The sequence below is a fragment of the Triturus cristatus genome, chromosome 4_2, assembly GCF_964204655.1.
Source record: "Triturus cristatus chromosome 4_2, aTriCri1.1, whole genome shotgun sequence".
Taxonomy (NCBI): Eukaryota; Metazoa; Chordata; class Amphibia; order Caudata; family Salamandridae; genus Triturus; species Triturus cristatus.
In genome coordinates this window covers 776,211,465-776,238,751 of record NC_140586.1, presented here as the reverse complement: position 1 = coordinate 776,238,751, position 27,287 = coordinate 776,211,465, and the positions used below count along the sequence as shown (strand labels likewise).

General features: G+C 44.5%; 1 protein-coding gene across 1 annotated transcript in view; it reads right to left on the bottom strand.

Annotated features, from left to right (window-relative positions):
* Positions 1-678: 678 nt before the first annotated feature.
* Positions 679-27,287, bottom strand: part of STIL (STIL centriolar assembly protein) — a 310,496-nt gene continuing 283,887 nt past the window's right edge. Inside the window, exons 15-17 of the mRNA XM_085602678.1 lie at positions 13,515-13,695; positions 11,914-12,170; positions 679-2,662 (exon numbers count right to left, since the gene is read on the bottom strand). Of these exons, the coding sequence (XP_085458804.1) occupies positions 1,891-2,662; positions 11,914-12,170; positions 13,515-13,695 (1,210 nt within the window). The 3' untranslated portion in view covers positions 679-1,890. The remainder of the gene's footprint in view (positions 2,663-11,913; positions 12,171-13,514; positions 13,696-27,287) is intronic.

Genomic DNA, 27,287 nt, shown 5'->3' with positions numbered 1-27,287 from the left:
TTCTGCTGCTGCTGTACACGCTCATTTAGAAAAGGTTTGCAGAAGAGCTGAATCTAGACTCCTACGTGGCCTTTACTGGGGCAATGTTAAAAAATAAACAGGAAGTTATCAACTGAGAATTAGATGTTTCTGCAACCTTCGTGGCTCGTTTCCAGATAGCACAAAGATGGAGGTTAAGCGAAGCCCTGGTAGGACATGACTGAAATATTAAAATGTAAAACTGAATTACCAAGGCTTAAAAGAAATGGAAAAAAATCATTCAACTTTTGCAACATCTTGAGGACTGCATATGCAATGACTAATGTGTAGGAAGGAGATTGTATAATTGTAATTAGAAACTTGGTTCCGAGTAATTTCTTTTTCCCCAACATGTAGTTTCTTGTGCATAAAGATGTAAAATATATTTATAGATCTTTTTCCGAATTTCCTTTGCTACAGTACTTGATGCAGATATCCACTTGCAATAAACAATTTATCACAACTGGTTCTGGGGACAGACAGTGACTTCAAATGGGAGCAACAGCAGTTTCAACCACGCACAACAAATGGGGTACCCACTTCCGGAAAGAACTTTAGGCATCGCAAGGGATTCTGAGAGCCACACGAATGGCAGTACTATTCCGCTCACTGGTGGCAAAACAATACAATGAAACCCATTAAGAAGAACCCCAAAACACCTTATTTTAGAAACATTTTTATTAAGCTGTTGCCACAATAAAATATTAAAGGCTTCCACTGCCAACACATTTCTGTGATTTGTCAATAATTTAGCCACCCATATAAATTCTCTCAGTTAATAAACTTCTTTAAAAAACCTTCACAAAAAACATTATCACAATAAGGTAGTGAATATTTTAAATGTTATTCAAAGTCGTTAGGTTGGGCAAGTGCACAGAATTAGTTTAGAACCAGTGAAAAGCACAGATGCAAAAACATCACAGTAGAAGCTAGGAGTACTGTGACGTTTGAGCGTGATCAGCTGTTTATTTTACGCTGCAGCGGATTGATGTGACAAACACTGATCAGTGATGCTAAGCAATCCCATCATCACAAAGAAACTCATTTCTGCTTTGGCTAATTCATGTTTCCCAAGCCAGGTGATGCGTGTGCGGATTGTTTTTCCTCCAACAACTTTTAATGAGTAAGTCACACAACACTTGTGCCAACCATAGTTCTTTAGAGTAAACAAACACTACAGACCAAAACACAACACAAAAAAGATAAGTGCAAATGTGTATCCCGAGTTAGGACACCCGATTAGGCTAGCGATCATGATACTAGAGAGTTCTTGTCAAATTCACTGATAAGGAGGTTCGGAAAAAATAACTCGATATACATTTTAGTTTCTTAGAAATTAAATATCCAGATTCCCATGGTTTTCTATGTAAATACTGCCAGCATAACTGCTGCATGTGGTTGAAGTGGGACTGTAATGAACGAAGAATGCAAATACCTTTAAAAAGGCCTATATTTAAAGCATGAATGGGACAAAACAACATTTTGGATTGAAATATTTGTAATACGCCTACTTTTACAAAAGACTGCACCAGCCAGAAGGCTTTCTTTGCAAAGAGGCAATAAAAAAAAAAAGTGCAAACACTTTAATAAAAGTAAATTATTTGTAAAAGCATTCGATTATTTCTTCTCAAATGAACAGTCTTCACACTAAAAAATAGTAATTTATGAAGCCATGCATAAAAGGTTCCTCTTTAAATGCTGACCAACTCAAAATAACCGTAATGGCTTTTTACACATTCGCAGAAGATCCTTTGTTAGATATACTTCCACAGGAAGAAATAGGTTTAGCTTTCAGAAAGAGGTTCCTCATTAAAAATATTAAAAACCTGATCATTTAAAACCTTGCTATTGCAGGAAAAGCTTGCCGTTTGTTTAGAACAATTTCGGAAGTTGCCGGAGACGGTTCACATCTAGGAAGTCGCCAAGTGATTTAGGGTTTTCTGAGGGCTTTACTTCCATTTGCATTTCCCTTGCATTTTCTTTTTCAGGATGACGGGTGTACTGTGCTTTTGATGTTAAAAGTTTTGGACTATGGGACAATTCTTTGATCTGCTGAAGTGAGTTTGGATCAGAAGGTTGCAGTACCATCCTGTAGGAGAGGTCATCTTTGACATTTCTCAAGCTGTTCACATTTACTTTATGTAAAAAGTGAGCAGTGGGTGTTTCCACATTGGTGTTCAGTCTTACGCTTGCTTCTTCTGAAGGCACTTTTCTGCAACTAAGTCCTTCAGGATTGGGTCTTGATTTTATATCCAAGAAGCTATTATCCTCTCTAGAATAATTTGAAAGTTCATCCTCATCATCGCTGCTGTCATTACTTTCTATTAGCCCATATCTCTTCATATACTTTTTCGTTGCAAAGGACATGTCACTGGGTGATATCAAACTTAGGCCCACCATGCTCTTTTCAGGATTTGAATTTAAGAGGCTTTGGAAGCACGAGTACTCCAGGGGTATATTCTGGCTGGTCCGACTCTGCGAGAGCTGAGAGAGTTGAGACCCATTTAGGTATTTCAAAGCGATTGCATTTGCTTCCATGCTCAGATCGACTCCATTCGGGCTGAACCCGCTCATGCCAACATTATCAAAGGACAAGTGGTTCAATCTGGGGATCACAGCTTCAGGATTGATGCATGCCAGAACACTAAAACAACAAACAAAAAAATTGTTCATATACTTTGGCAAAAGACCATTTTCATTGCATATTGACATTATCTCAACTTGAATATCTGTGCCAGTAAGCAGTCTATGATTCAGTTTGCTCAATACACCGCTTCAACTCGCCACATTACCAATGTCGAACATATTTCAAAGCAAGGGGAAGAAGAGAGACATGGAGATTTATGTACCGAAGTGAAGATGTTACTTGCCATTACAGTGATCTGATGTACTACGCATCCATTATATCACCAGTTCTTTCTAGACATTAATAAGAATCTCGAATTTACAGATTCAGAATCAGTCAGTGTCCCACACGGCTGCTTTGCCCCAGGCATCTCACACACTACCAACAGTTCATCTTGGTGCTTACATACAACTTAATTCCAATCCTGACAGCTACAATTCAATTAAATAAAATGTAAGTAAAATAAGATGTTTAACCTGAACAAAATAAAGTCATTTAACTCTACGAATGGTTTTGCAGTGCAAAGCTCTTCTAGCATTACATTGTGTGCAATATTCCTCCATCCAATGAATGGGTACGAAAGTGGCTATTTACAAATGTTTTTAGTTCGAACCCTAACTGGTTTGCTAACAACATCTTGCTGGCTCTATCTGTTTTAGGCTGTCCAGCTTGAGTTTGTCCCTTCAGTTGTCCAAACCCAATATACTGTATTCTTGCACCAGTGCTCGATTTCCGTACACCGGCCTTAAAGTCTTGTTCTTATCTGGTCACATTTGCTGTGCATTCAGAGACAGAGGTCAAATGTCAGGCACGGTTTTAGAAGGAGCTTGGTGTTTACTGCTGCTTCTCCTACTATCAAAGCAAATCAATACACTAGGTGATGGTGACATTTCCACACATTATCGTTTTGCGCTGTATACTTTCAACAGTAAAACTGTATGTCCGTGCAAATGTAATGGTCATTTCAACTGCAGATGTGTTGTCTGCAATGGCAGTTCACTTTACCCCCCTCCACCCTACTCTACACCACTTTAAGCCATTGCACCCTGCCCCACATTACTCTACTTCGCACCACTCTGCACTCTCCGTACCACACTATTCAATGCCAGTGAACGCTATGCCAGTCCACTAATATATTCTGCACTCTACACCACTGTATTTTACCGTGCACCACTACACTCAAACAATCTACTGAGTCACTACATTCTACACTACCTTACTCAAAACCAATGTACTCTACGAAAAGTCTACTGTGCACCACTTCACTCTACACCACTATACTCTACAACAGTTTATGCCACTATACTACGCTATTGTCTGCGCCCAGATTCTACTCTACGCCACTGCTTTCTACGCAACTCTACTCTGCACAACTCTACGCCACCACATTCTATGCACTTTGCGAGTTTACTCTGCAACACTGCAATCTACGCCCCTGCACCACTCCATTCTACGCCAGTGCACTCTACGCCACAATACTCTACTCTGCATCACTATTCCACTGCACTCTACTCTGCACCACTCTATGCTAATTTACTGAACTCTATACCACTCTAATCTACTGTGCACCACCACACTCTGACACTGCATTCTATACCACTTCACTCCATGCCAGTACCCTCTATCCTACTCAACTGTGCACCACTGCACTCTTTGCCACTCCACAACTGTACTCTGCTCCACTCCACTCTAACACAATCTACTCTAGGGCACTGCACTCTATGACACTCTAATCTGTCACAGCGCTGTATGCCACTCAACTCTAAACCACTGCACTCCACACCAACTACTCTGCACTCTACGCCACTGTATTCTACTCTGCAACATTATGCCACTGCACTCCAAGCCACTCTATTCTACTCTGCACCACTGTATTTTAGGCCACTGTTCTCTGCCTCACTGCCCTATACTATGCAAGACTGCAGTCTCTGCCACTGTACTCCACGCCACTGCATGCTACGCCACTACACCATTATGCTCTACGTCACTGCACTCAGTCACTCTATTTTACTCTGAACCACTTCTCTCTGCATCACTTAACTCAATGCTGCTCAGCTCTAAGCCACTATACTGCACTCTATGCCACTACACTCAAATCTATTCTGCATCACTCCACACCACTGCACACTACTCTACACCTCTGCGCTCTACCCTGCTACACTCAACTTCACTCTACTCTGAAACAATTTACCCAGTGCCACTTTACTCAAAACCAATGCACTACATGCCAATCTACTCTGCACCACAATACTTTGCCACTTCAGTCTACGACACTCCACTCCACTCTTTGATGCTCTACTCCATTGAACTTTACTCGTTCACTCTACAACACTACTCCACTCTGCGATGCTCTACAGAAGTCCCTTTATGACACTCTTCTCTATGCCAGTCTACTGTGCTCTATGCAATGCCCTCTATGCCAATCCACTTTGCTCTACACCACTCCATGACACTACGCCACTCAAGTCTACGCCGTTCTACTCTACAACCCTGTACTTCCTCCACAACACTTGACACAACTCTCATTTTACCCACTAACTTTTAGCCATGCTCAACAGCAGCAACGCTGGTGTACAACATGGATAAACAGATCTGCAAAGCCAATAGCTCTAAGCATAGGTGAGACTTATTGGTTTTGGCAATGCTTGCTGAGTTGTAGTCGAAGCACGTAGGATTCATTGAAGGGATCAAACAGAGCCCCACGGCAAACTATTTTAGAGTTTTTGTATTTACCCCTCCCCACCTTCTTTGGGGAGGTGAGATGGTTGCATAGGAATCTAGTAGAATTTGCACTGCAAAACCACCGTTACAAGCAATTGGTTTCTTATGCAGAATGAAATTTCTTTTAGATTCACATGTTGAGCACCGTTTAGAGGAATTCGGTCCCTTCTGGAGGGGCAGGGGGACGGGGGTTTGAAAAAGCAGTGGAACTCAAGTGCGTCCATAGTGACTGTCCCATTGCTGCTTCTTTGTGTGCTTTTCTGTTGCCATACAATAGTGTTTGGCAAACAAGTTTTGATGACCAGGTTGCTTCCATGCAAGTCATAAAAAGCCAATGTTGTCCTTTTCTTCTTGGCAGATTGGACCCTTGCTTGACCTCTAGTGGTTGGTTTGCTAAGTGGTGATGATCCCACTGGTTTATGCTATCCAGCTTGAAATTGAACCATTAGTGACCGAGTGTGGTGCAATTCAGACAAAGAATTTTGTAGACTTACTGATGCTCTTGGTTTCCTGTGTCAAGTTCATCACTAGTATTCGTACATCTAATGTATGCACGGATATCTCAGCTGCATTGTTTGGTTTTTGGAAGAAAGACTTTAAAATGATCATTTGGTTAATATGAAAAGGTGAAACCAAATTCAGGGTGTGTCCTCATGATAAACCAGTCTTGGTTAAGTATGCTTCTTGCACTAAAACTGCTTGCAACTCACCCTTGTTAACGATTTGAATGCAACTATTGGAAGAGGTGTGGCGCCGCGGCCAGGGCGACTGATTCCGGAATCTGGGGATCACGGTTCGATCCCCGGCGCCGGAGGCAGATTAGCCCAGCACCATGTGACTCTGGGCAATAGCTTGCTTGATCTTCCCGACGGCCCCCAGCGCCTAGAGACCCTTACGGGTGATTGTTCGCGCTTTACAAATGTGGATTATTATTATAACTAAAAAGGGTATCTTTAGAATGAGGTACTTAAATGAGGATTTTCGCAGGGGCTCAAACACTGGTTTCTTGAGACCTGGTAGGACTAGATTCAGGTTCTATGGAAGTGGTGGAACTGTGTGTGGACTCATAAGGAAGCAAAGGTAGCCCTTACAATCTGTTAAGTGTGTAAGATATTTTAGTATTCCAGAGTCTGTGATATTCACTTATAAATTAATGTATTTAAACCAAACAATGTATGTGTTCCACTTTAGAGTGTAAAAACTTCAGTGGAGGTTTTACGTGCTTCTTTTCTGAGATTTCATTATTTTTTCACTAAATCCGACTATTTATTGAACCAAGCCATCATTTGCATCTACTTTGGGTTTGCAAAAAAAAGAAATTCCCCTTTCATTTTTAGTCTCTCTGTGTACTGGAATGTTGATCAAGTTGCCTTGCTCCATTTACATGAAATGCGAGTACTAAATTTGATGTGGTCAAATGCCAAAGTACACTCAAAACAGTGTTTCTGAATTGGTTATAGAAAACACACACACACACCTTAATACGAACAATTCCGAGGGTATATACTCTATATTTGAAATTATGAATGGAGGATTGTCTTTTCTTTACTCCACTCCTAGTAGACAATACAAAACATATTTTCTTTGGTGAAGCTATAGATCTATATCTAAGAAAGGGATAGGATAATGTTACATTTGTGTGGTAAACGTGTTTTTGACTTTTTTCTCTTGATGCAGCAATAGCTAAATGTGTTTATGGAATTTGTGTTGCATTAAGTGTGGGTGTAATTTGTTGGCAGCCATGGATTACTCAAAATGCTCTATTTCTACCGAGTGCTCTTTCCTCTCAAGTTTATGTAATTGTTTGTTCCGATGAGACTCTTTCACGGCCACAATTCTTTCTTCACCTTTTCAAGCTCAATATCCTCTGAAATCGAGCCAACTATCTCAGGCACTTCCTTCTAGGTGACGTTTTCTTTACACCCAGTAGGATGGGAAAAGTAAATCTTGTTGATGAAGTTCAACTTCGGCGTCAAGGGTTTTGCTACCTTTCGACTGCTTGAAGTTTTTCACTTTGAGGTTTTATATTAGTAGCTTTTATATTTTGTTCTTGAATAGTTATAAAAGCTTCTTACTCTACTACTTCTACTACTTCTACTGGGTGTAGAAAAGTTCCCCTTTTTGTCATGGTAACACCCACTTTTTGCCATTGGTACTGATGTTTTTCAACTAAAACGATGTACAATGGTCCAATTGTTACACACATTGGCACCCCATGTAAGTACCCCTGGTAATTAGGGCATGGGGTACCAAAGAGAGGTTATAAGGGCTGCAGCATGTATTATGCCACTGATGGAAAGTGTGTTATTGCAGGGGCAAATTTGAGTCTGCCACTGGCAATAAGGCCACTAACACATGATAGGACTCAGCATAGGTCTTAGAAAATTATTCCTAAGCTCAACCCTTGGTAACGTGGCTGCAAGCAGACAGGCTCAGCTTGAAAGACAGGTATGTAAAGCATTTCAGTAAATAATTAAGACAACACATAATAAAAATCCAACACCAATTTATAAAACTAGGAAATATTTTTATCTTTAAAATGACACCAAAATGACAAAAATCCAATGTAGGGAACGGTAGATATGAATTTTTAAAGATTTATTAAAATATAGTACTTAGAAGATTATAGCACCATATTGTAATACCTGCTCGCAATAGACCGGGCCAAAGTCAAAGTTTCAGGCCGGGCGCGATGGAGCCCTGAGCAGCTACAGCTCGCGGCAGGTCCCGGTCTCAGTTACTACCTTCACACTTCAAAACCTTTCTGGAGCTTTTCTTCCCGAGGGCCCTCCAAGCTCCCAGCCAGTCCGGATCCGGTGAGGGTTCACCGGCTTGACTTGTGACGAGGTCCCGGTCAACTTCCCTGGAGCGTACTTAGAAAAATTCTCAAGATCGCTTCAGCGGGGCAACCCAGGAATCCAGGCCGGCACACGATGGAAGGCAGGCGGCTTGGCTCTCGCGGTTGCTCCCGTTCACCTTTTCTAAGAATGGACTTAGAAACTTTTCTGGAGCTTTCTCTTGCTGGGTCTCTTGATGCTCCTCATGTAGCCGGATCCAGTGAGGGTTCGCCGGCTTCAGTTTTCCTCTAGTCCCGGTCAATCTCTGGAAGTTGGACCCATGGAGCTTTTAGCGGGACAAACCTGGTTGGCTTGGCCGGTTCGCAGTTGAAAGCTGGCGGCCTGGCTGGCCAGATTGAGTCGGTCCCTTTATGGAGCTTATTTCAAAGTTGCTCAAAAGTTCTTGAACTTCTTCCTGAAGTTCCTCAAGGGGTCCCATAGTGTCTCAAACTTACTCCAAAGGTCTGGAAGCTCCAAGACGGTCCTTGAAATTTGAGGACGTCAGTTCCCACAATCCACTGGTACACAATTCTTACAAATCCACTGATGGTTCTCCAAGGTGTAGATTTAGTTGGCGATGTTCCAGATGAGTTCTTTTAACCTGCAGCTTTCAGGGAGTCCACTCTTTAGTTCTTTTTTAGCAAGATAATCCACAGGGCTGTAGTTTCAGATGGTGCAGTCTTCAGATGTCAGGTCTTAGAAATCTTTGCACAGCAAAACTTCTCAACAGGACACTTCTTGCTTCAGTAAGTTTCAAGTAGTTTCCTAGTTCTCTGGGTCAAACAGGAGGTCACTTCTGACCAATGGGAGCAGGGTAACTCCTCCAATATATGACCACATCCTGTAGAGTGTGGCATTATTTTGTCCCAGAGGGCATCAAATCTTCTAAATCCATAATGGCTGATTTGAGCAAGGAGGTAAGAGCTGGCTAAACACACTCCTAGGATGGCTAATTTACTTAGACTCTCCCCCCTGCATCTGCTCATACCTTCCTTAATCCTACCATCTGCCTAAGGTGGGAAGTTCAGAGCTGTAGATGACACTGGTCCCTACTCTCCTCTTTGAAGAACATAGTTTACGACTCGATTCAAACTGTCCTGACATGTCTGCTGCAGTCCAATGAGCAAGTAAAACTTCTCTATATATTAGGGTTTAGGGATAAAAGCGAACAAACCACAATCTTCTGACTTATGGTCACTTAGGAGGCAGAATATGCATGCTAAAAATTAGACGTTCAAAGCAAAATTCCAATGGCAATTGAGACGAAACGTACACATTGTGTTCATAATACAAAATGGAATGGAGAAATCTCAAAATCACCACGTCCAGCATAATTCCCATTCTCCGATTAAGGTGGAACCCCTCCACCCGCCTCAGAAAATAACCCCAAAACCTCGATCCACCATCAAGTATTGATCTTCGCTGCTCTCTCAAGGATAAGTTGGCTACCTCTTGGTCGTATTTTTGAAACATTTTCAGGAGCTACTCGGACGCATGTCTTAACACAAAAGCAGAAAAAAAGAACCTGAAATTGAGGGGGTGGGGGGAGGTGTGTCGTCTTATGGCCGACGTCATAGTGAGTCATACACCCATCTCAAAAAAGCTTGTAATTAGACCCTTCTGGGTCCCAACCATCAGAAGGTACAATAATGCACAGTATCTGAATCCAGAAGGTATCCCACACTGAAAAATGTGCATACTCAAAACCCAGACTACTTATTTTCTATTTCCACTGTACCGCCATCAGCTTCAACCAACTAGTATTAATCATTGCAAAACAAAGAACGCTAAAATAAAAAAAGTAAAACTCCCTCTGTAATGACAATCCTTCCCACCCAAAAATGACTCTCCCCCTTCATCCTAAGGAATGAACTTACGACCCTTCTATTGTGTATCTGATGGATTCTCCTCATGTAACTATCATACATTTCTATGTAAAGTGCTCAAATAGCTCCAGGTTGGTCACTGCTATACAAACAACCTTAAAAATTAAAGGAAAATAATTAAAAACGAAAGATGACCCATCATTAAAGATCCTGGCAAGAAGGACAATAATTTTTATATCAAATGAGCTAAGAGTGATTTCTTGGGTAAGCTAGAAGGATGGTGGACTCCGTATATAGTACGCATACTTTCTAGACACTTGCACATATTTTATTCTTATGTCACTTGAATGAGACTACAAGATGTTGGTGATTGAAAGCAACATTAAAGCAGAAGAAAGTCGGACTTTTAGATGTGACTGAAGCTTTACGTATTCATCTAATATCTGAGAGTTATGGAACATGTTAGGAGAGCTTGATCAATCAGATTTAAGACTGCAACAATGAAAGTGGCCTGGATTTTGTGTGTGGAGATACATTAATACTGGAAATTCGAACTCTGATTTGCCTGTCAACTGGGCATATTATAAGAAAGCACCTGACATGCAATTTTTTAATTTTTCACTTCTTAATAGGACTAAAGTCATTCTAGAGTCCTCTAGCATTTCCTTGTATTAGGTTTTGTCCAATGTTCATGGACACCAAGGCTTCTTATGTGATACAGATTCCAGAACAAATGCCAAAGTAGGACAAGCTTTGTTGTGGAATCTCTTCATCTGGATCCTGAGCTTTCTTTCTCTTCCACCGCTGTTGTTTGGGATGGGTTAGATCTCTTATTCAATGATTAATATGATCAATGGAGATTCCATTAAAGAGAAGTTGCTTTCATATTACCATGAAGCTCCTTCATGGGGATCTCTATTGAAATCACAAGCAATCATTTCTCCTTCCCAGTGGAAAAATAGTAACAGGGTTTTGGAAAGAACAGGATACTAAGTCCTTATCAAAAACACCTGGAGCAACTGTCACTGACAGGACATGATGGGATACTGTAGAAGCGTGCTTCATTTCAGCCTACTTTCCATCTTTCCTCTCGCTTTTATGACATTTTTTCTTCTTCAAAAAGGGTTTCATTACTTATTTCATGGTGACATTTTTTTACAATAAAATTGGCTAATTTTTAAAGAAACAAATAGAATGGGGCCACTACAGCATTAAATTAGGTGTCACTTTTTCCACTTTAAGAATTTAAAAAATTGGCTTTTCTAGAGACAAAAAGTATACATTTTTATATTGCAAAGTGCTCTCGGGATTGCATATAAGTGGGACTATTCAGAGCTTTTGACTTCAATGAAGAGTCCCTGATTTAGAATCATGGGCCAATTGATGGGGAGACAGCTCCAGTCTCCCCCCATAAACCAAACGGCACTCTCAATCTTATTGCTACGTTTGCTGTGTGTGCAGAAACCCCAATAAAAGGAGAATCAAGGATTTCTTGCAGACACTGTATGTGGTCGGCATTTCATGAAAAAAAGGACAGTACTAACAGACAGTGAAGTTCAAACAAGCAAATTACTTATATTCATCTTGAACAGGAATACATTAAACTGCAGGAAAATCGATAAGGGTGAGTGAAGCTTTACTCGACAGAGTGCATGCAAAAGGATTGAATTCATAAAAATTAAAAAATGAACAGCAAAAGATTATTATATAAAACAATGCACAGCAAGCTGTGGTAATGTGAAATCCTGACTCTAGGGTCTGTCAAAACTACACAGATTAATATTTAAATAGCATAAAAAAAAGGAAGCGTTTGTAAAGTTAAGTATTATTACCCATCCTACAGGGCTAAGGTACAGAAATCCATACACCCAACATAGCATATTACCTGGCATTTTCTATTTTATTTGTATTATTCTTCAAGGTATCCAAGGAGTCCACTGTAATGTGCACACCAAGATTCTTTAACTGTTTGAGGGTCGCACTCAGGACATCATTTTGCTCGTATGCTTTCAGATTAAGTTGAGAACTCTTTTTCCTAGCCTTTGTACTGCTTTGTGATGGGTCATGTTCATCTGATGTGGTCGATTTTACTGATGGCTCATCGCACTCTTCAGACGCTTTAAGTAAATGGTTGACTTGACCCTGAGAACAAAGTAAATTTATGAAAAACAATGTTAGGATTTGACGTTGGCAAAGGTTCGACAATATTTTCCATTGAACTTTCAGTGAGTTCTAGACCTATTTTTTTCATTTTCAAGCCCTAAAGATGCTTTCAAGCAAACCTGGTAGCTGCTATGTTCAACAAATATGCATTGGCAAGCAACTTTGATGGATGTCGCCAGTCGAAGTATGAATTAGGCTCAAAGTGCCCCTCTAGTGTCTACAGTAGAGCTATCCATGGATGATCCATGCGGTCCAAAGTCTTACCAGTTTTTCTGACTTTAAACAAATCAGATACATTTGCATACAATTCTAAACTGGAATAATTTACAAAGTGTGTGATGATCCTGAAAATAGATTATGGATCCAAAACTGAAGAGCATATTTTGGACGTATTCTTGATTGTCAATAAAGCCCAATGACATTCAAGCCACAATAGGTTCAGTAAGGGCATATTTTACCAAAGCGTTTCAGAATGAAATCCGAGACAAGTGTTCAAAATAGAAGTAATAGAAAGTACTCTAGCATGCATAGGGTAAAGTAGGAATATGTTGAAGGCTGCCATGTTTTTCTACGAGTGACCACGCAAATTTTGCATTTTTACAGAAAATCCTACTTTTCAGATGAAGTCTTAGTGTGCATAGATGTTCTGCAGCTTGCTGCATGGACGAATTACACAGGTTATTTCCACTTAATCTAGTTTCTTGATGAATCTCTCCAGGGCTGCCATCTTGCCTAACAGGCCCTTGTAAGCTCCCCCACTGCACCATCTCCTGGTTTTCCCTCAAGAATGGGATTAGAAGTACAGCATTTACACCCAATGATCCATCTCAGCGAATGCAACATTGCTGTCATTAGCAGCCATCCTCTATTCAGCTAACAGCGAAGAGCCACACTGCACTTGTTAACTTACTACACTCCTCCCCGCCCTACACCACAAAATGCTGAAAGGCTTTCCAAATCCCTGCTTTGTGTGCCAGTCATTTACCCCCAGGGACAAATTTCATAGGCCTCGCAGAGGACTTTTTGGGATTTCTAGAGAATACTCTCCAGTAGCTGCCATTTTCACTCTCAGTTCAGGAAACAGGGAGCTGCCTTTCCACACTTAGCTTGCTACAACATTCTGGTCTCCATGTCAGACTTCCCACCACGAGTCACTTCATCACAATGCTATCTACAACAGACTTTCCATCAGAATTATAGAATACAGCTATTGAAAACACTGGAAAATGCCAAAAGGAGACAACTATAATGATCAGTTACAGAACCTCAAAAAAGTAAATATCATAAAAATATTACTATATGATCAAATATTTGTATCCTTACCAGTAAATCTTGGTAAAGAATTTGATCGGCCGGAAGGTTTGCCAAAATCTGGACCGGCTGCTGAATTTTATTTGCATCATCAACACGTTCGGCTGCCTCAGTTTGTAAACACTTAATTTCTGATGGGGTATGCTCAGGGAAGTCAGAAGAGCGTGGCCCATTTGGTAAATGCTGAGAAACACTGGTTAAAAGAAAAAGCATTGATGAAGGTTAATGACCTAAAGGGATTGACCGTATAAACTGTTAAAGATTTTAAAAAAGTATATTTCACAAAATAAATGATTAGCAAGAGAACTTATGACGTAGAAAAAAAACATGATTTAAGAGAGCAATGCATTTTTTTTAACCAAAGAAATTCATACAACACTTTTTTTTTAAACTTAAATTTGTATTTATTTACGGAATGTTTTAAAATATCTTTAAATACATGTTTCAAACCATGGCTATGATGCCCTAGTCAATACTGCAAATAAGATTAAACTAGAAAAGCAATATGTCATTTAATTAAATATATATTGTTGAAAGCTGGCTTTCTATGTGGTGTACTTAAAATAGCTCAACTATGTAAAAAGTCTAAACAACCTTTATTGGCTTACAGGGCTTAACTACATAATACCAAATGCTCTCTTTTGTGGTAGTGTGGGCAAGCAGTTTAGGCCTATCAGAGGGTAGTGTTAATGCATTTGTTGAACGCAATAAATGAGACACAAAAAGAAAAACAATTTGGAAAAATAACAGGTATTTTTATATATATTTTAACACCAAGAACTTCGTAATAGGTACTTTTTGAAATAGCTATTTTTACAGGTAAGTAAAACTGTACCACAAACGTTTTTACGGGGTAATGCTTTCCTATGGAGAAAGAAACGTACTGCATGCAGGTATTTGCAAATGATTCTCATGGGTCTTCCCTATAGTACTTGTTAAGGTGCTAGGGGGCCAAGGTCCAAAGAACCACCAGCAGTTCAAGTTTACCTGCACTGGAGTTTCCAGGTGCAGAGTTGCTGGACAGGTTGGTAGGCTTGCACGCTAAACCATAGGAAGGGGGGGGGGGGGGGGGGACCTAGAAGCAGGCTGCAGAGTGGGACTTGGAAACAAGTCCGGGAGGTCCTAACAGGAGGCTCAGTTTGGGGGTTCCTGGGAGCAGGGGAGCACTGTTTTCGTCTTGGACCCGGGCTGAGGAACTAGGGTGCATAAGATTTTGGTTGGCTGGTGCCCGTGTGTCAAAGGCACCCGCGGTTCTCGGTTAGACCTGCAAAGGGGGCAAAACAAGACAGCAGGGCCACTCGGTGCCGGCCTCTGAGCACGCGGACATTCCTCATTGGCTGGTCGATAACACCGGTCAGACAAGGCATTATTCCTGATCTCCTGAGAGTTTGGGCTGTAACCTGCAGGGGTCAGAAATGCATCTGTGGTGACTGGCAAGCTAGATCTATTCAGTCAGCACACTAGAAGACTAGTAAGGTTTCAGGGAGCACCTATAAGGTTCCCTCTGGATGCATGTCATAATAAGTCTTGAACTGGCATCAATACAGATTTATTAAGAAAAGGCTTTTGATACCAGAAATCTGTATTTTAAGTAAAGCCATTCTGTAGTTAAGGAACTCGTAATGACCATTGCCCAGTACATATAGTTAAGATGGCTTCTCTGTTCACTTGCAATATCTAGCAATAGAACAAGACATCACAGGGCATATCTGCTGATGCAGATAAGTCTTCACAAGGGCTATAATACACCCTGCCTTAGGGCTCTTAAGGTCTGCTGTAGGAGAGACTTACATATAGTACCTGCAATGTACTTTGGCATTACAAACAGGCAGCGTGCAATGCTGTGTTTACAGAAGGGCTTGCGCCCTTCCATGCATTCTGCAGTGGCAGCCTGCATGTAGTTTTTGTATGGGTCCCTTAGGGACCCTCTTTGGTTCCCATTCCCTAGGTACCAGGGGCACCATACACTGTGGACTTGCAAGGGTGCTTAAGTCCTTGCCAAATAGGTTACAATTAGACACTGGCACTGAAACCTAGTCAGCAGGCTTCAGTGCAGTGTCAGTCAAAAAAACTGAATCTTGCGGTTCAAATGAGGGGCAAAAAGGGGAAGGGAGATATCCAAAGAAGTCCAGCTTCCTACATATATGAATAGCAGTTAGCCCTGGTCTTGCCTAATCCTTATAGGCAGACCTTTCATAGACTCCAGGTTTACATTGTGCTTACTCAATATTTTTATGTTGCTATCCCATTTCAATTTATTCACTGTTTATAGTGACGGGGGCTCTAGGATGTTTCACACAGTCACAAATCTTTAAATGGAAAATGTTTTCTAATACTCTCGAGCACCCATGTCAACATTGCTACTTACCAAGTTCGAAAAATGTATCACACAAGTAAAATCGTTACAATCAAACAAGAAAAATAGATTGTTTATGAATGAAGACTGCTCCATGCGATAAATTTCATTAACAGCCATTTGAAAATGTAATTTATTAACCATAGCCAATTAACTGGGGAGTCACACCACTTAAACAGGCTACAACCACATCTATGTATTTCCTTATTTTCAAGCGTAAAAAACATTGTTTTAATGGACACGTTAGTTACCTTCAGTAATACTCTTTGGTGGATATTCTATCCTCACCTTGTGGAAATTTCCCAGGTTCACCACACTAGATTGAAAAGTTTACAGCAGTACTCCTGAGCACCAGTAGGTGATGTTGTGCAGCTCCGCACTAACGTCCTTGTGCTAAGTGACAAACAGAGCCACATATATGTGCTAACCAAGCGTGCTGACGTTAGTTGCTTTTTTAAGCTGTCCGAACCCTCAGACATAGAAGCAATGAGCAGCTTATCATGAACAGTGTGCAGATCTCTAGATTGGGAACTTTTGTAGAAGAGTAAAAGTCTAGTTCACAGAAAGGGGAGGTGGCAAAGTCAGTGATTAATCTGCAGTTAAATAAAGTATCCACCAGAAAGACTGCTACTAAAGGCAAGTAACTGGTTCTTCTGAGGCTTCCTCCTCTTGTGAATAGATAGAAGTACCCCCCTAGAAGGATGTCTGTTAATTTGCTCTGACCAAAACAGTTCTGCAGGACCAAGCAAGCAAAATATCTCGACAGTCTTGACTGTCGGGACAATTGTGGTTTGTAACCTTGTGGAGATCCGAAATAGCACACAAGGTGCACCCACACTGGCACAGGGGCAGCCGAGTGCAGAGGGCTGATTTGGCATCAGGTATTTTGTTATTTTCAATGGGAGCTGCTGGTTTGGGATTTTGACTGCAGGCTCGGTCTAGAAAGGCTTCCGAAAGAAACCAACAGCGGGGCAGGTAAGTTGGAGGGCTCGGGGACATAGGTGCACCTCAGGTCCTCTTCTCCAGGGAGCAGTGCAGCTGGATGCAGGAGTGCCTTCTGAGGTCGGATATCACCTTACCAGATCAACAGCGGTTAGGGAGTTTGGGGGAGGGTGTCTCCGTGCAGAGGCTGCAGGCCACGTCTGGGAGCCCTGGAGGGGTCAACCCACAGTGGACTCTGACGCGCTGGAGGACCTCGCAGGGACCAGTGGGCCACTCAGATTCAGGCCGTAGCCTTGCTTAGGAGAATCTTTCGAACAGAGCTGCTGTTCACAGGAGATCCGGTCCTTGTTGAAGGCAGTCAGTCCTCCCAGGGGTTCTGGAGGTCACTGGCTGCAGGCCACTCAGGGGGCATCTTAGAGATGCCCCCTGAAAACGACCAGCCTCTGGTGGGTTCCCAGATTGGTAAACACCAGCCAGCCACCACGAAACATGTTTCTGGACCCAGAAACAAAGCCTTTCCTAGGCAGAGGTGATCACACATTCCCCCGGCCAGGAAGAGCCATCTCTGGCAGGGGAACTTCAAAGGCTTTGCTGCCTTTGAAAGGCAAACCCCAGCCTCTCATGTTATCAGGAGCAAGACCCCTTCCTGTCTCACCCCCTTTTTGGCAGGAAGACAGGCGGGAAGAATTAGCCAGCCCAGAAGGTGTGCCCACCTCAGCCAACCCCAACCCTCAGGTGGGGGAGGTGAGGTGAAGCCCCAATCTTCAGTGCCCGCCATCTTGTAGATGGCAGGCACTCCCCATTCAGGATTATGGATTTTGCTTACTCCCCCATGTGGGGTGAGCACACCAAGGGTGTAGTCACCCTAAGGTCAAGTAGACCCCTAAAACGCCTCCTAAATACAGTATTTAGTCAGCAGCCCTGAACGAAGAAGGCAGATTCTCGCAACCTAAGAAGAAAAAGGACGAAAGAAGACTGCCAGCAGAGGAGACTGCAGAGAACAACTGACTTGGCCCCAGACCTACCGGTCCGCCTTCAGTTTCCAGAGATCCGGCACCAAAAGTCGCCTTGTCCTGCAGCCAGCAGCCTCCAGAACCCTGGGAGGACTGACTGCCTTCAACAAAGACCGGATCTCCTGTGAAAAGCAGCTCTGTTCAAAAGAAAACTCCCAAAACAGACTCTGAGCCTGCTCAGGACAAAGAAACCAGATGCCAGCAACAACCACTGCACCCGTCGCCTACGGCAAGAGTGGCCCACTGGTCCCAGCGAGGTCCCCCAGCACTCCAGAGTTTGAGTCCACCGTGGGTTGACCCCTACAGGACTCCCGGACATCACTTGCTGCCTCTGGACGGAGACCCCCCCGCAACCGCAAGTGGCCCAGTAAGGTGAAATCCAACCTCAAAAGACACCCCTGCACCCAGCCGCCCTGTAGCAGAGAACCAGGAGGTGCACCTACGTCCCGAGCCCTCCAACTTACCTGCCCAGCTGTAGGTTCCTCCAGGAAGTCTTCCTGGACAGAGCCTGCAGCTGAAAACCAAAAACGAAAATCCCTACTGAAACCAACAGGGCACCTGACACCAAACCAGCACCCTGCACCGCTGTGGGTGCATTTTTTGTGCTAAACAGGATCCCCCTCTGCCCTGAGCTTAACACCAGGAGCTTTGCTCCCAGAACCCAGTGGCCTGCTCGTAAGCAGCCATCAACCGGAGGCCCCCTATCTCCCTTTGGATAACATTGGGCCTCAGCACTCTGCACCCGGACGCCCTGGTGCCGTTTAGGGTGTAACAAGAGGGCATTCATGACCCTGGGGGAACCCTTGTTCTAACCCCAAAAGCTCAACCACAAAGATAGATTGCTTACCTGGTAACCGTTAACTTGATTTCTCTCCATAGGAACCTATTGACTGTTATGCTCTGAGGAGCAGGGGCTGTGTAGGTGCTCAGAGGAAGCCAGCCATGAGCCCTTTTTGAGAGGGAAACCTTGTCCTCGATCCATGAAAGATGCTTGACCATTTTCCATACCAGTTTTTTTTAATGTAGTATTATTGGTAGATGTGTCCTAGAGCTGGGTTAGCCCTGTGTTGATCAGGCTATTTTTATGATATTTTGAAGCAGGTGATGCAGCTTGCCGTTGTAGCTCTTTCCACAAGTATTTGTTGAGAGTTCCTGGTGCGGCTTTCCAGACTTTGTCCCAGGTGATAGTATACGGCCCTTGTCTTGCCAGGGACTGCTTCTGTAGGCCAAATTCTAGCCTAATCTGTGAAAGCGAGGTGTATTTGGGCAGGCCGAGAATGATCCTCTAAGAATAATAATAATAATAAAGCCATTTCTAAAGCGCCTGGCTGCACTAAAAATAGTGTGTCCCCGCGCTGAATTGTTGCTATGTCACACTAAGTCTGTGCTACCATAAGTGAAGCTCACCTGTTCTCATTTCATTCAGTCCCGACGCGCCCGCCATCTTGGGTGTAGTGCAGGGAGCAGTTCTAGCGTCTGTCTCTCTTGCACTATATCTGGGGCGATGGCGCGAACGCGCAGCGGACGCGGACAGACGCTAGAACTGCTCCCTGCACTACACCCAAGATGGCGGGCGCGTCGGAACTGAATGAAATGAGAACAGGTGAGCTTCACTTATGGTAGCACAGACTTAGTGGAATCGAACCGGAGTTAAGAATCAGGAAGTGAAAATAAAAGCACTTAAAAGCCCCGTTTTTAGCAGCCCCCAGACCAGGTTAAGAACACAGAAAATGTACAGTTTACAATTTTAAAAATCGCTATTTGATCCGTAAAAACGCTAAAAGGAACTCACAGGGAACGATGAGCGCTTCCCTCTCACTCTCGGCTCAAGCCTCAAGAGTGGCAACTGTTGGGATGTGTTGTCCAGTACTTTTGAATCCCTGCTCCTCTGTGCTTCGCTGCCATAGGCAATTGTTGGTAGTAGTTTGGCGCGTACCATTTGAGCCAAAGGCAGTATCGATGGGCCACTCAGTTTGGAGTTAAGGTCCTTTAATGAGACTGCTGGGGCGAGGCCTTTGCGTCTGATGCAGTTTTTCTGGGCAGTGAAGTGACCAGCCTTGTCAATAATCACGCCTAGATATTTATATTCTGGTGCAGATTCAATGTGTGTGCTGCCCCAGAACCAAGTTGGACATTTATTTAAGTTTTTCCTGATCGTCATAGTCCTGGTTTTCTCCAGGTTGATAGGCCGTTGGCTTCGGAGTATTCCTGAATGGTGGGGAGTAGATGTTGCAGGCCCACCTGTGTGTGGCTGATCAGGACTATGTTGTCCGCGTAAAGGAGGTATGGTAGTACTAAGCCTCCTAATCTTGGTGTGTGTGAGTTGCAGGCGTTCAGTGCCGGGACGAGGTCTGCTAAGAACAGGTTGAACAGGATCGGGGCTAAAACACATCCCTGTTTGAGCCCCTTCTCAGTTTGTATGCCCCTTGACAGATTATCAAATTCAACAGAGTCTGTGGTATGCCCCAGCTCGCCAGTTTAGCCCACATATTGTTGCGATTTACATGGTCAAAGGTGGCCCTGTAGTCAATGAAGCATAAGTGTAATGGCAATTTTGTTGATTACGCCTTGTCGATTAGCATTGCCATGGCTAGGAGATTTGTTGTTTGACTTATTTTGCAAAGCCGGTCTGGTCTAGGGGAATAACTGATTTCTCTTCGGCCGAAGCCTGGAGCTCTTCTAATAGTGTTCCTGCAAAGAATTTTGCCTCGTACAGGAGAGCCACTAAGCGGTAGTTTTTTTGACAAGGACTTATTTCTTGACTTGAAGATTGGGGAGAGAATCGAGCCTCTCCAGGAGCATGGCAGTAGCCTTATTTCAGTGAAGAGAGGTTCAAGGGCCTTGGCCCTGAGCTCTGCATCTTTTTTATACAGAACCTGGAGAATTCCGTTGGGGTCTAGGGCCCCCTCTCTCCTTCCCTTTCCTATTTGCTGCTTGATTGTCCTGATTTTGCTGCTTGAGGATGCAAAAATTGGCAGGTTCCCCCTGATGCTTCGGGTTCTGAGGCACTACATTCCACCCGGTGGATCTCCAGTGGCACAGCTCCAGAGTGGAGTGTGGTTTTTGGTCCTGTGGCCAGGGGTTTGTTTTCTTGCTAGAAATGGGCCCCGAGGTAGCTTGCCCAGTCTTCTGAGATATTGGATGAGATTCCCTTGTGTGAGGGGCGGATGAAGCGGTTTATTGTTCCCCAGAATCTTGCGCTGTCATTTTGTTTGGTATCGGCGTGTAGTTTTGCCCAGAGCTCATCCTCTGTGGATCTGTTGACTTCCCATTTTTGTCTCCGTAACTGCACCTTTTGCTGTCGTAGCAGTGCTGAAGGCATTTTGTCAGTTGGATTGTATCAGGAGGTATCTCAGTGTGCGATAGATTGAGTTTTTGATGAGCTTTTTCAGTTTGTGATTTTGACATGTGCTTCTTGCTACTGTGGCTTTGTGGGGCCCTTGATTTATTCAGAACAGCGTATGATTATGCCATTGTTGTGGTGAAGTTCTCCCATTTCTCAATTTTGCTTGATCTGGCCTGTGACTCAAAGTGGAATTTTGCGTTTTGCAATAGACACCCGCCCGCTGCATATGCAAATTTGATTCTTCTATAATTGGTTGTAAAATCTGATCCTTGGAGGGTCCGAGACCAATCTAACATAGGCATGTTTGTTCGGAGCGTAATTTCTTGAGGGTGGTGATTGTTTTCAGCTTTATCGCCCAGCTGGAATGACGCGGTTTGGTTGAATAGAGAGGAGACGAAAGTGTAATCTAGTATAGAGTTTACTGTGGACAAATAGTGATTGTAGGAGGGTTATTGCCGGCATGTCTGCCGTTGATTTCTATGAAGCTGAGGTGTTCAAGGTCCTCAAGTAGGCACTTAGCAGTTTTGGTTGGACGACCTGGAGGGGTTTTTCCCTGCGGTGGAATGTTCCAGATCGAGTTTTGAAAGGACACTTTCATCTATCGAGGAGCCTTTTAGATTAAGGTTTAGGTCCCCAGTAAGAATGATGTCTGTTGTTGCCCCTTCGCTTATGCATGCCTCCAGGAAATCGCTCAGATTCCTTGCTGCCTTGGTTTTTCCTTTTGGGTGTACATAAGCGTTTATTATTATTATGATGTCGGTACTCCTTTTTCCTGGTGTTGTGGATGGGGTTAGTAAGTTAATTGCCATAGTTGCTGGAGAAGCTGGGCAGATTGCACGGGCTGTAGATGTAATTGTATCGGAGACATAAGTTACAAGACTGCCCTGGAGGTGACCATATTTTGCCCTCCTGAAGGCGGGGGTGAAAAAGCACAGATAACCTTGAAGTTGCGGAGGATCCGTCGGCCAGGTTTCCTGTAGTGCTATGATGTTGAATGTCCTTTGATAGGTGGCAAAATCTGGATCTGACATTTTGCTGGCCAGTCCATTAATGTTCAATGATCATATCTGTGGGAGCTATGGCACTGATTGTTGGTGGTTGGTGGCTGTGTTGTCAATTCTTTTGATTATTTATTGTCCTTGAGAACCATCTCCAGTCTGCTTGCCAAGTCAGAGGTATTGCAGATTCCAGGTGGCTTCTGCCTCTGTCTTGAGAGTACTCTTTATTAGTTGGAGTGTGCCCTACTGCTCCTCTGAGCACTGATGTTGCAGTTCTTTTTGGGTCCGCTTGTGCAGCATTTACGTGCTCTGGGATTAACAGAGCAGGGTAGCCGGGCTCGATATAGGGAGTGATGCTCATCACCCAACTTCTAAAGATGCAGCTTTCTGAGAGTATTTTTGTGCGGTGGATGACGTTCTCCATGTAGTCTTTGTCCTCCAAGGAGTCTTTATGTCGGATTAATTCTATTGAGACCCCATCCGAAGTCGCTACATCTGTCAAAGTTGATATGTGAGACATCAGGCGAAGTATGTTCTCTCAATTCAGGATGTCGTGTGGACCTTTTGATGTATATTCCGGTATGAACCGGAGGCTGTTGGCCTCCCTGCCTGGGTTTCCAGTCAGGGTGGTCTTGTGTTATTTTGAGGACTGAATGCCAATCTCATTACCGGATGCTTCTGGTGAAGCCAGGTGCCTGCTGTCTGCTATGCTTCCTTCTCTGTTTTGATTATTTAGGTTGGATTCGGTTTCAAGTGGTTGGGCAATATTTTCCAGCCGGAGGGTTCCCAAGCTGTTCCGATCTTGCTTTGGAAGAGCCAGAACTTCCGACGTCCCTTGAATGCTTGGTTGTGTGATGGAAGCAGTGGGAGTTTTGCTTATACTTGTGGGGTAGGTTTTACTGGTCTTTGTGTAGTTTGGCTCCCTGGAGTCTGAGTGAAAGTGGTGTGGCTATTAAGGGTTGTCGTAGTTGCCTGAGGGGCCATGGTAGCTTGGTAGTTAGAAAGGGTTGTTAATAAGTTGCTAGAATGCAGATGCAGAAAGTTTGTTTCAGCCAGTGTCCTGTTAGTGGAGTTTCCTGCTGCGTCTTCATCTCTTCAGAGTCTGTTGATGTTGCAGTTAAAGTGGAAAGGTTTAGTATCTTCCTTCACGTCCTTCATGGGTAGCTGCGACATTTCTTCACAGGGCGTTTCTCTGTTGTAGTTTTGGTTAAATCCCATTTCGACGTCTATGGTGTGATTGTGTCTCCCTTCCGGTGGAGTTGTAGTTTGTGTTGTCTGATCTCACATCCGAGAAGGAGCCTTGCTGATTTGGGTCCAGTTTTTGGTGTTGGCCTTTCCTCCTTTGGGCAAGTCTTTGCCTTGCATACGTTTTATTATCCCATAGGTGGCTCATGAAAAGACCTGCAGGTTGGTTAAGTGTTGTTGCCTTTTTTTGCGGCCCTCTTTTATTACATTATGTTTGGCTGCAGTTTCGGTAGAGTAGGGCGTTTCTTCCTGGGTTGTAGCCTTGTGTGTTGCCATGGTTTTTTGTGTCGCTGTAATAGGGTTGTCTTCTGGAGGCAGCGTATTCGGGCACTGGGATGCTCTTTTGAGTTGTGTGACAGGTTGCTCAGCATGGAGGGGAGCGAGGCTAGTTTGTCAACAGGACCGCATCCACAGCTTGATTTGTTGGCTTGTGTGTTTTGAAGAAGAGTATTTAAAGCTCCTAGCTTCCCATCGATAGCTCTCACGAAAACTGCAAAGGTGTTCAGTAAGGTTCGCTGCATGTCCATTTTGTCCGATTGATATTGAAGGACCTCCACCAGGAGCTGCACTGTTTTTAAGCTTGTCTAGGTACTTCTAGGGTCCGTTTTGTGCACCCCTTCAGATGGTCCTCCTGATCCGGTGTCTGTTATTGGTTTGTCCGCCGCATGGGTCTCTCCTGCTTCCTGGTGGCTCGGATTTATTTCGGCTCTCCTGGGACGAGTGTGGTTTGGCTCTGTGGAATCAGTCCGGAGGCGGCTGCAGTAGACTGGTCGTCCCCAATGCCTGGGCTTTTCCTGTCATTGCCACTGCCCTGTGGTTGGAGCTTTTGAAGTGGTTCGAGGGGTGTCTGGAGGCCCTGGATTGCGGTGGTTCTTGAAGGAAGAGCGTCTCCCACATTTTTGCAGAAAGTGAAATTTGGTGTGGATCTTTGATTGAAGAAGAACAGAACTGTGCTTTGAAGCATTGGCTTTTCCCCTTCCCGAGGAGGCGCCGTTTAGGTCAGCTGTGTCAGAGTCTATTTCTATTGAGGAACAATCTAGCTGTGGGTTGTCCGCGGTTCCCTCAGATGCCTCGAACTTCCTTTTGCGATTGTTTGAGTTGGTTTTGAGGGTGGGGTCTCCTTGTACGTGGCCTGATGTCATGGTATGATGTGGAGATTTGCTGTAATTGGGGCTTGGTGTGTTCCCGGCAGCTGCAACCGCCTCAGCTTGCTTGCTGAGGCGATGGATAGGGGGAGAGATGGTTAGGTGGTGGTTGAGGGATTCGTAGAAGCAGACCCTCCTAGCCTAGCTCTGACCCCCTCCGCCCCTGCAGAGTCCCTTTCTGGGGGTGGTCAAAGGCGCAGGGGTCTCTGGGAGGCAGCACTCCTTGTGCCGTCTCCGCTGTTTCCTTTAGTGTGTGCTCCACCTGGAGATGGGCCTGGGTCCTGTGGGTGGGGTGTGCTAGGCGGATCCACGGGCAGCACCGGGTATGTGTGGCTTGTCCTCTGTGATCATCGACCACACTAGTCAAGCCTTGCTGTCCTGTCTTACTGCTGGTACGGTTGGTAGTAAGGTCCCACTCCGGGCTGGTCTGTTGCAGCAGAGTCTGGGGCTACAGGAAGGTAAGATACCCTGGCGAACGGGCTATCATCTCTTCATCCTGTTCCCTAATTTCGCCGTTTGTGATTACTTGTTGCTGTTGCTCATTGCTCGTTGCTGTGGTTTTGGTTGCTGAGAGTCCCCGGGCAAGCGAGGCTGAACCCAACCTGGTTGGGCCGCATCCGCTGCTCTGCCGAGGGCTCATTTCCTCAGCAGCCGGCAGCTACTAGCTGCCGCGCTTGCCCTCTTGGGTGGTGGGCACGTGGTCGGCGCTTTGCGTGGCTAAGGGGCAGGTGCAGATGCCCAATGAGGGACCCGTCACCAAGCAGTGTGCAGCAGTGCGGCTGCGAGGGTCAGTTGGAGGTGGGTGGATTGGTTGTTTTTGTTGCTGTATGAGACTTATGGAAGGTTGTGAGGAACAGTGAGCATCCTACTGTGCTACTGCAGGGGGGGAGGGGATGGACTACTGTGGGGGGACCGGCGGCAGCTGCAACTGCGACCGGTGAGAAAGAAAAAGGTGGAAAAACACAGGCTGCCCCCCTTCCCCACGCTGCAGGAACCAGAAACGTTGTTGCAGTCACTGACTTCAACAGAGTGGGATTTGAGGGGGGGGGGGGGGGGGGGAGGGGGGAGAATGAAGGTTATAATGTATTTTGCTGCCTGAGCAGCTTTCCTCTTTTCCCCCTTAGTGCTAAACCGGGCCCCAGCAGCGAGTGGGGCCCACCAGGCAGTTCCGCAGGCTGCACTCACACCTGGTTGAGCCGTCTCCGTGGTACTGCCTGGGGCACACACTCCGCAGCCGCCAACTAACGACAGCCGCGCTCTCCTCTCCTCGCTTACTGCACCGTAAATGGCTGTCACCGCACAGCTGTCATGGAAAGCTGCTCAGTGGCGGGAAGGCTGGGAATGAAGGTTGCTAGTGGCTGAAGCTGGGCACACAGGTAGGTGGATGGATGGGTTTTGGAGAAGCAGGAGCTTTCCTTCTTTCATTCCTGGGCTGCTTCGGCGCACTGCTGCCTCGCTACCACGATGCCAGGTCTTCTGAACTCTGCGTCTTCTGGGATAGCCTTACTTGGATGGTGGGCAGGAAGGCCTTCAACACCAAGAGAATCACTCAACATCAACAAACTTGTGGAGTGGAGATTCCGCTGAAAGCGTCCATCTCCACCTCTCTTCAAGATGGCCTACACTGATGAATCTGTAACCATAGTGTCTGGGTGGGGTAACTAGAGGGGCGCATAACTAACCCAATCCCGGTTCAGTAGCTACCACTGAAGATCTTTTGCAGTTTCCTCTGAAATCTGGATACAATTCAACAGATTTCCCTGATGTTGAGTACACTGGGATTTGAGATTCCACTGCATAGACTGCATGTGCCACCTGATGTGATTGGTAAGCAGGATGCAAGAGGCTAACAATCCCAAAAGTCTGTCATCAGTACTGAGATCCAAAACAGAGGCTGAAACATCCAGATCATAGCTCAAATGCCTTGGGTTTTCCATTCCAGGGGAAAGGCGCAGAACCATACTGCTCAGATGAAAGGGAGTATCTGCAAAGGAGTCAGGTAGGACCTTGGCACGTTGATAGCAAACCACAATTAGGTTAGGAATATCTATATTCATTTGGAATTACATTCAGAAGGAGTGGCGGGAAAGGAATTGGGGTTAACCCTTCTAGTGGACGCCTGCACCACCAGACTTTCCAGAGATGGATACCGTGTTGGGAAAGCAGGATCAACAGAAGCAGGGCATTGGCAACCTATATATTAAAAGGAGGCACTGAAAAAATGGTGTAGGTAAATGGTAAGAGTGGCTCAATGGGGTCCTGGCCAGGTTGTAACTTCAGTGAACACATTTATTTTTACTATCATGGTAGGAAATTGTAGGTCTAATATTTCAGCTGACCTTCGCATCATGACCATGAAAGCAGCGCTTTCCTCTGTAGCACGATCCACACGGGAGTAACAGGGCCAGTATAAGGCAAAGCGTCAAACCCACTGGCATCCGGAAACTCTGCATGCCAGTTGTCATCACATCGGAGAACAAAATCATCCCCTTCCTCAAGTTATTGTCAGAATCAGTGCCAAATAATTTATGTATAATATTGGCCCTACCTTGTGGTAAGAGCAAGGTATCAAATGGGTTTCCAAGAGGTAGTGTGCCAGAGGCCTCTGGGGGCGACTTTGGTTCAGATTGCGATGGATTTATTTGGAGTTGGAATGCACAATTGGGTTTACCTACTCATCTGCCGCCAATCCCGTTGACATTGATAGAAGCGGTATCAGCGCATGAGGTTGTGCTGGAGC